Source organism: Cebus imitator, unplaced genomic scaffold, assembly GCF_001604975.1.
Source record: "Cebus imitator isolate Cc_AM_T3 unplaced genomic scaffold, Cebus_imitator-1.0 Scaffold24, whole genome shotgun sequence".
NCBI classification, from domain to species: domain Eukaryota; kingdom Metazoa; phylum Chordata; class Mammalia; order Primates; family Cebidae; genus Cebus; species Cebus imitator.
In genome coordinates this window covers 11,932,984-11,943,041 of record NW_016107339.1, presented here as the reverse complement: position 1 = coordinate 11,943,041, position 10,058 = coordinate 11,932,984, and the positions used below count along the sequence as shown (strand labels likewise).

General features: G+C 39.2%; 1 protein-coding gene across 1 annotated transcript in view; it reads right to left on the bottom strand.

Annotated features, from left to right (window-relative positions):
* NUDT3 (nudix hydrolase 3) overlaps nt 1–10,058 on the bottom strand; it is a 127,893-nt gene that overhangs the window by 60,851 nt on the left and 56,984 nt on the right. Inside the window, exon 2 of the mRNA XM_017522292.2 lies at nt 7,334–7,444. Coding sequence (XP_017377781.1) covers nt 7,334–7,444 — 111 coding nt within the window. The remainder of the gene's footprint in view (nt 1–7,333; nt 7,445–10,058) is intronic.

The following is a 10,058-nucleotide window of genomic DNA, read 5'->3' as shown; positions in this document are numbered from 1 at the left end:
AAAAAAAAAAAAAAAAAACGAAACTCAAAAAAAAAAAAAAAAAAAAAAAAATTTTATATTTCTTTGAAAACGCTGTGCTTTTTCTTTTTGTTTTTTAAGATGGGGTTTTGCTATGTTGCTCTGGCTGGTCTTGAACTTCTGGGCTCAAGTGATTCTCTTGCCTGAGCCTCCCCAGTAGCTGGGACTATAGGCCCACACCACCAGGCCTGGCTGTAAATGTTTTTATTATTTATTTTAATTGACACATAATAATTGCACGTATTTATGGAGTACAGTCACATTTTGCTACATGTATACAATACATAATGATAAATCTGGTTGGGCATAATGTGGCTGTAATCCCAGCACTTTGGGAGGCCAAGGTGGTCAGACAGCTTGAGCCCAGGAGTTTGAGACCAGCCTCAGCAACATGGTGAAATCCTGCCTCTATAAAAATATAAAAATTAGCAGGACATGGTGGCACATACCTAGAGTCCCAGCTATTGAGGAGGCTAAGACGGAAGGATCGGCCGAGCCAGGAGACGAAGTCTGCAGTGAGCCATAATTGTGCCACTGCACTCCAGACTGGGTGACAAAGCAAGACTGTCTCAAAACAAACAAACAAATAACGATAAAATCAAGGTAATTAGCATAACCATCACCTCAAATATTTCTTTGCCTTGGTAACATTCAAAATCATTACTTGTAGCTATTTGAAAATACATAATTGTTAGGCCAGGCGCAGTGGCTCACCCCTGTAATCCCGGCACTTTGGGAGGCCACAGTGGGCGGATCACCTGAGGTCAGGACTTCCACACCAGGCTGGCCAACATGGTGAAACACCATCTCTATTAAAAAAACAAAAATTAGCTGGGCATAGTGGTACTCACCTGTAATCCCAGCTACTCAGGTGGAGTGTAGCTTGAACTCCAGAGGTGGAGGGTGCAATGAGCCAAGCACTCCAGCCTGGAGGACAGAGTGAGACTCCATCTCAAAAAAAAAAAAGGTTATATACACATTTATGAGTAGGGTAGAGGAGTTTGGGGGTGGGTGTTGCTGCCCCTAATCCATGCCCTGTTCAATGTATTTGTTGGTCATTTTTCTTCTTTTGATAAATGTCTATTCACATCATTTGCCCATTTTAATACTGGATTCTTTTCTTTGCAGTTGAGTTCTCTGTACATACTGAAAAGTAATCCCTTGTTGAATGAATAGTTTGCATATATCTTCTTCCATTCTGTAGACTGTCTTTTCACTGTCGATTGTTTCCTTTGCTGTGAAGGTTTTTAGTATGATACAATCCCATCTGTCTGTATTTGCTTTTGAGGTTTTACCTATAAAATCTTTGTCCAGACCAATGGTCTAAAGTGCTTCCCTCTGTGTTTTCTTGTAGTAGTTTTCCAAAAGACTTTTTTTCACTGAAGAGCTTTATAAGGCTTTTTTTTTTTTTAAGTAGGACAACTGAAGTTCTTTAAAAACCAAACATTCTAGGCCAGGCATGGTGGCTCACGCTTGTAATCCCAAAACTCTGGGAGGCCGAGGTGGGCAGATCACCAGGTCAGGGGATCAAGATCATCCTGGCTAACATGGTGAAACCCCGTCTCTTTAACAACAAACATACTAATTTATAACTGTAATTTGAAACAACTGAAGGTTTTCAATTAATTGGTATAGAGGTATTACCCACAAAACCCTTCAAAAAGTGGCTATTAAAACCTCCTACATTTACAAATAAAAAATCTGATCTGAAAGCATAAACATCTTGAAAACTAAACAAGCCTCTAAATAGTGCTTTATTTACAAAAGCTTCCCTTCAAGGACAATAAAAACATCTATCAGCATTTCAAGTCTCTGATTTCAAGTCTAATTCTCTGTTGATAAAACTGGAAAAACCACTTCTTTCATTCTGTTTTGATGGAAGCCATTGAACTGTTTCTGTTTTGTAATGACATATTCTCTTATTTTTATTGTTTGTACATTTTATTTATTTGGATACTTACTCTAATGTTCAAAGCAGCTCACAAACATTTCTTTATCCTCTCAATAATGCTGGAATAAGATATGGGATATGATGATATGATTCTCCTCTGACTGCAGAAAAAAAATTTGCTCAAAGGAAGGGTTCTTTAAGGCTGAGAATGTCAGGCAGAGCTTGCCTGCAGTTAAAGAAGAATCATATCATCAAATCCCATACTTTATGCCAGTATTATTGACAGAATAAAGTTTCAAGATCAGGATTCCTTCAAGAGAGGAGCTACTAGGTAAGATACTAAGCATATGAGGAGTGTTGTTTAATTATCTGTGCTGCATCTTTCATTTCCTTGCTTCATGAGCACTTTATTCCTATTTCACGCTATTCTCCCTTTTACCTACAGAAGGATAGTATGCAATTTCCAGGAAACAAAATGTAAGCACAGTACCCTATATCTTTCCTATTCCCTCAGTGCATTTTCTATTGTAAACATCTGGTTTCCTACATCTTAGCTGCATTTGTATAACCCAGGAACAACTCAACTGTAACATTCAAAAACAGAACAGCAACAGTGACAACAAATAAGGTCGGCTTTCCTGAATCAGACAGCAAATCCAAATATGCTCTACAAAAGTAGAACTGCCAGAGATATTCCAACCACAACTCCCAAAGCCAAGTATCAAGACTTTGCACAAGACCTTTGAACTTTTCCTCTCTCTCTACTCTAGAATCATCACTCAGTTTCAGGTCTTGTAACAATCTGTCTGAATCCACAACTTCATGGTCACTCTCAAACACCATTTTTGCCTTAAGCACCTTAGAAGCTACAGAGGCCAACTGGATTTAAATCAGAATTATTCAGTTTAGGTCCAGCAACTGGCCCTACCACACTTATTTGAACAGTCAAACTCTGAGTTCCTACAGAAAGAGCCAGGCAAAGGTTCTGGTGCTCTCAGGCCTAGGGATGCAAAGTACAAAATCCTACCTGCCCTTCAGAACGTGTCTATATCCTTCTAATTCCCCATTAACACAGGTCCAACAGTAAAGTAGGAATCCAATTCTGCTTCAGAGTAAAGAAAAGCTCACCAGCTACTTCATCCCTTCTCTATCTAATCTCCCTTATGTGGGGATATCATATATAAGACCACGATTACACTACCTATGGCATCCCCAAAGTCCCTCCAAAATGGCAAAATCTTAAATGAGCAGGTCTATAACCATCCAGACATTCTCCTAGGAGCCAATCTTCGTGCCAGAGTTGGCTGGCTACTCTGCCAACAAGTCCCCTGGCATGCTGTACAAACTGTTCCCTCAAAGTTCAATTTTCAAATAATAGTTTCCTATTAACTCTGTATTCTCAGTGAGACGTTAAGCTCATGTGATGATGGAAAAACCCAAATTTCTGTATCCTCAACTTATGGCCCGGTGCTTTGCACAAGACAGATGGGTGCTCAGTATTTGCTGAATGTACAGATAACATTAAATCAGTAAACAGCTATGAGGAAGGTATAGATTCTGAACTGGATTCTGCCACAGCTTCACTTTCCCACAGAAACAGGTCTGCCTGATTAAATTACTGACCCACTGTAGATCAGACAGCTCTCTCACGGGCCACTGGACACTCTTCCCTAGAGGGGGATGCTTTGCAAAGACATCTCAATCCTTGATGGGTTAGCCCAGCCAAGCAGAGAAGAATGTCAGATACAACTAAAGCAACTGTTATCATTCACAGGGAATCTGATGGGTCAAGATTCTTAATTGCAGACAACAGAATCCAACCTGATTAGTTTAAGACAGTGATTTATTAAGGGATACAAACAGTTTACAGAATCACTAGGAGAACTCAAGAAACACAGGCCAAGGTTCCAAGAACAATTCTCGAAACCACATTGCAGAACTGGACTGCCAAGGGAGTTAGTTGCTGCTTCTGGGATGGATCAGGAAGCTGCCAAATTAAAGCCACCAGCCAAATCAGGAAGTTGACATTATAGCTGCCAATGCCAAAGCCGTATCTCCTTTGTCTAAACGGGTGCCACCAAAACAGATGGGCCTGCTGCTCTCAGAACATGCCCTCCTTGTGACTAAAGCAATCTTGTATAAGTGCTTTGTACTGGGGATAACTAAGTATCATCAAGGAGACTTAGTTGCATTCTTTATATGAGTATAGGAAAAGTACTTTTTAGCTTTCCAGTCTCTCCATGTGAGAAGAGTATTGGAAGAGGTGTGGAGACCACCAAACCACAGTCTAACCCTCAAAGAGCATTTCTCTCCAGAGCTCCATCAGGAGGAATTCTCAGAACACTCATTGGTAAGAATTCAATACTCTAATGCAGCAAGCTCTCAAAATCACCCGAGGCCCTGTTAGAATCAGATTCTGACACAGTACATCTGGGTTGGGGTCAGAGATTTTCCATTTCTAACAAGCCTGGCTGATGCTGATGTTGCTGATCCACCAACCACACTGTGAGTAGCAAGAGCTTAAACAAGGGATTACCTATGGTTCACCACAGTTCTCATAGATAAGGCTTCACTGGAACACAGTTAGGCCCATTTTTTTATGTGTTGTACCGTTTATGGCTACTTTTGCCCTACAATGGTAGAGTTAAGTAGTTGTGACAGAGACTGTATGGCCTGTATAATAAGTTTTTCTCACTCTAAAATTACATATTATCAATCAATTGTTTTTTAGAGTAAACATATATTAACACTTGCCAATCTAAGTTAAATTTCTAACAAAATAAACATTATATCTTCTCTTATTGGCCATGCTTTTCAATTGCTTTAAATTAAAGTCTAAGAGGTTTCTCAAAGTCAAATCCTAGATGGTGAAGGCTCTAGTAGTTTAAACATGGAACTGACATTCCCTTTGCCAGGAAGTTTAATCATAAGCATGCAAAACAACTCTGGAACACTGACATAAAGAGTCTGCTGGGGGACCTTCTGGGGAGGGTTTCTTTTCTCTCAAATAAAGAGAGACCCAGGAGGTAAAACTGTGTGTCCTGCATTTGAAAAGAATGTGTAAGGATAGAGCTGTGATAGCCATCTTGTCACCACAAGGAGACAAGCCCGCAAACAAAAGTAAATGTACCCTATACACTGCTTACGCTTAAACTTATATTTAGAATAATCTTACCCTTGGAATATCCAAGGAATTCTTTCCTCATTTCTGAATTCCTACACTTACATTGGCTTATGTCACTCTCATTGTAGTATCTGTCTTACACCCGTAACTTGATTATTCTCTCTGAAGGCAAAAATTACGTTTCCCATCAAAGAGCATGGTGTCACCACAAGAGGCTATGGTTCAACTTAAGCATATGCAAGTAAACTGGGGCAATAAAGCTTATACAACTGAGCTATGAGTCCTAAATGACATAACAAGCAAAGCAGAGCATGCTGTCACAAGAGGCTATGGTTCGACATAAATATGCTATGCTTAAATTTGCTGGCAAAGGGAATGTCAGCTCCATGTTTAAACTACTAGAGCCTTCGCCATCTAAGATATGACTTTGAGAAACCTCTTAGACTTTAATTAAAAGTAACTGAAAAGCATGGCCAATAAGAGAAGATTAAATGTTTGTTAGAAATTTAACTTATATTGGAATGTGCCAATATATGTTTAGTCTAAAAAAGAACAGATAGATAATATATAATTTCAGAGTGAGAAAAAATTTATTATACAGGCCATACAGTCTCTTTCACAATTACTTAACTCTGCCGTTATAGGGCAAAATGTACCAAGGATGGCAGAATAGAAAGACAGGAAGCACCTGGGCTCTAAATACTGCTGACTCAGCCAACCTGGGACTTCTTGTTATGTGATATCATAAACCTGTTCCCGAACAGTAACGGGCATAATATTATTTTCAGCTGCACACATCCTAACTGGTAGCGTGATACATAATTCACAAAGGACATTCACACTCATGTTCTCATTTGAACCTCACATTCCCCTCCACTCCCTCCATGATGGAGTAAACAGGAAGATCAATCAAATGAAGGACAAAGGTCTAGGGTGTTTAAGGTTATTTTCTCACAGGTTACACAGCTATGAACTGACACTAATAGAAACCAGGGTTCCCAAATCAATGTTATTTTCACTATACCCCCTCTTGACTCCATTTGGTTCTACCCAGGTTAGCCTCCTCACCACCCACTGTAAGAATGCCTTCTCACATCCTCTTCTCAATGTTTATCACTTTCTATACTCTCATCATTTCCATCTAGGGGATTTCTTCAGCATCTGCATTGTTCCAACCACTGTTCCATCTATCAAAGAAGCATGTATTAATTACCTTCTGTTCACCTAGCTGTGTACTAGGCAAGAAAAGTAGGGGGAAAAGTTTTTGATGGGAAACATGATTTTTGCCCTCAGAGGGAATAATCTAGTTATGGGTAGAAGACAGATGCTACAATGAGAGTGAAATAAGCCAATGTAAATGTAGAAATTCAGAGCAAGGAAAGAATTCCTTGGATATTCCAAGATTATTCTAAGGAGCCCTTCACCAAAAGCTGAATCCAAAAGAAACATAGGAATTAGACTTGTTTTTTCTGTAAGTGCTTTTCTGTATGTTCTTAGAATCAATCTTAAATTCCCTCTAGAACAAGGAAATGGATTTCAAAAGCACTACCTATGTGGCCAGGGTGAGTAAACTGGGGCAATAAAGCTTATACAACCAAGTTACGAGTCCTAAATGAGATAAGCAGAGCAGAGCAAGGTATCACCAGAAGAGGCTATGGAAAAACATTCGTTCATTTCTCTGGGTTTTCAGTTGCAATCTGTTTCTCAGTTTCCCCCAGACTGTAAATTCTTGAAATAAGAGAACTAAGGGTCCATGACTTTACTTCTTCTATTTATTCTGGAGTATCCAGTAGCATATCATGGCCCAGGAACTCAACACACATATGTGGAACATCATGTGACTAAATAAAAAAGAAGACACTATTATCTCTCAAGTTGTACCATTAACAGTATCTGGCTAACAGAATCATTTCTTTAGCCACAGTTCCATGGCTAGGATACAGGAAGCACCTCCTCCAAAACTTAATGACAAAGAGTCATTTATACTAATGCTGCCTGTTCCTCTTATTCCTTAGAGGTGAGGAACTATTTGCTTTTTGATTCTGTGCCACAGGTAACAGGCGGTGTTGGAAGAAATCCATGGGAAGTCACAAAAAACGGTTTGGCATAGAAGGCCTGGTTAATATTACCATGTCACAACTCCGTCACCTGGTAATAAAGAAGGCACCAGGTAACCACTCACTGCCCTTTTTCTGTGATTGTATGTTTACTCAGTGAGTGCTGATATATTAAAGAGCTACACAGATAGGATGGGTTCATGATTACGAGGCACAGCTGTGCCGTCTCTTCTCTGTGCATACCTCCTCACAGACTTCACGAACTGCTGCCACACTTGGCTCCTCCTCGGGTTCCATGCCTCCTCCAGGGACAATCCATCTGTCTGGATGGCGACTACTGCTCACGAGTAGCACCTGTTAAATCACAGAGGTTTCGTGGTGGGTTAAAAATTCAAAAACACATATCCACACAAATTCAGTTTAAACACCACAAACATCAAAGTAACCAAAATCTCCTCTTTGTTTATGCCTTCCCAAATCATTTCTTGTAAAGTGGCTTTCATTTCTATCTGAAAAAGCAGACAATCAGCCAGTAAAAGCAAAAGGGCATCTGAAGACCATTATCTCTACACTCCCCTCAGATGCTCAGTCTCCTGCCCTATCTATCCCCTCCTTCTTCCTTTTGCTAGAGCCCTTTGCACACAGACCTGACAAGGTGACAAAAAGACTTTAAAAAAAAAGACGACGACGACTGTCGCTGATGAGCCTGTCAGCACTGAAAAAGCTGGCCAGAAGACAAAAGGCCCTTGGCCATGATTGCCACCATAAAAAATCTAGAACTTGCCTAGTTCCTTTTCCTTACTTACCCCTCTCTGTAGGAAAGATGCTAAACACAGTCAGTTGGACGCCCTGTTTGAAGGCTGAGTTGAGTTGGCATTATATCCAAAACTAAAAGAATCTTCAACTGCTTCCTAAACCTTTACTTTCTGATGATGACCCATGAGCCTCCAAACCAAACTCTGCAATCATCCTTGTCTCAAATGAAATGCCACTTCCTTTCTTGCTCTAATAGATTTCACCACTGCCTTCTAGTTACTGACTTCCCAGCCTCTTTCTTGAGGTCTCTGCAGCTATGGACCCTTGGAAACTCTACCTTCATCCTCAGTCCCTGTTTCACCTGTCATCAGAGATTCTTCTGATGCTCATCTACAAAATCTGTGATCTGTAGATTCAGAGAAGATCATGGTGTTATGGGAAGGAAATCCATGAATCCATATTCAGTCACTAATATATAGGTCATGGACTTAAAAATTGTCTTAAACTTACAAGTACTATTTTTCAAATATATTTACAAGCTCTTCTTAGATTAATACAATGCAAAATAATTTAAAATACTATGAAATCCACAATAGTTTTTGGTTGGTAGGTATATATACTCAGTTCAAAAACACTACAAGATCCAGGTGTGGTGGCTTACACCTATAATCCCAGCACTTTGGTAGACCCAAGGCAGGAGGACTACCTGAGCCCCAGAGGTCAAGACCAGCCTGGGCAACATAACAAGACCTTGTCTCTACCAAAAAAAAAAAAAAAAAAAAAAAAAATATATATATATATATATGCGCAAGGCTTACCAGTGCACTTCTGTGGTCTCAGTTACAGAGAGGACTGCTTGAGCCCAGGAGTTTGAGACTGCAGTGAGCTATAATCAAGCCACTGCATTCCAGCCTAGGCCACAGAGTGAGAACCCCAACTCAAAAAAAAAAAAAAAAAAATCCTCTCATTGGACTACCTCATACTACATACAAAATCAAAATGGACCAACAACTTCTAAATGTAAGAGCTAAAACTATAGCACATTTAGAAGAAAACATAGGGGTAAACTGTCATGATCTTGAATTTGGGAAGATGTGCCCAGTTCTTAGATATGAAGCATGAGCAATAAAACAGTAAACACGATAAAATGGACTTTACTAAAATTAAAAACTTCTGTGTAACAAAGGACATAATCAGGAATGTGAAAAGACAACCTACAGAGTAGGAGAAAGTATCTGCAAATTATGTATTTAATATCTGTCCAGTACCTAAAACAACAAAAAGATAAACAACATTTCTACAGAGAAGATCTACAAATGGCTAACAAGCACATGAAAAGATGCTCCACATCATCACTCATTAGGGAAATGCAAAGCAAAACCAAAATGAGATACTACTTGACAATCACTAGAGTAACTATATTTCAATCAACCAAACAGAGCACAAGAAGCGCTGGCAAGGATGTAAAGAAACTGGAACTCTTGGACAATGCTGATAGGAATGTAAAATGGTTCATTCAGCTGTGGAAAACAGTTTGGTTGTTTCTCAATAAGTTAAACATAAAATTACCATTAGATCTAGAAACTCTACTGCTAAGTACATAGCCAAAAAGAACTAAAAACAGATACTCAAACAGATACTTCCATACAAACGTTCATAGCAGCATTATTTACAATAGTCAAAAGGTAAAAACAACTCAAATATCCAATAACAATAAATGGATAAACAAAATGTGACCTATACATACAATGGAATATTATTCAGCCATTTAAAAAATGAGTTACTGTCAAATAAAATAAATAAATAAATGAGTTACTGATAGATGCTACAACATGGATGAACCCTGAAAACATGCTAAGTGAAGGAAGCCAGGCACAAAAGGCCACATATTCTATGATTCCGTGTATATGAAATACACAGAATAAGCAAATCCAGAGAAACAGAAACCAGATTGGTGGTTACCAGGAACTGGGGAAAGGGGAAAATGAGCAGCAACTGCATAACAGGTACAGAGTTTTATTTGGGGAGGATGAAAGTATTCAGAAAGTAGATATGAAACAGTGATTGCAAAATACCAATGAACTTTTCACTTTAAAATGGCTGTTATGTGAAACTGGTTTTGTGATCACAGTAATTTTTTTTTTTTTTTTTTGAGATGGAATCTCTCTCTGTCACCTAGGCTGGAGTGAAGTGGCACAATCTTGGCTCACTG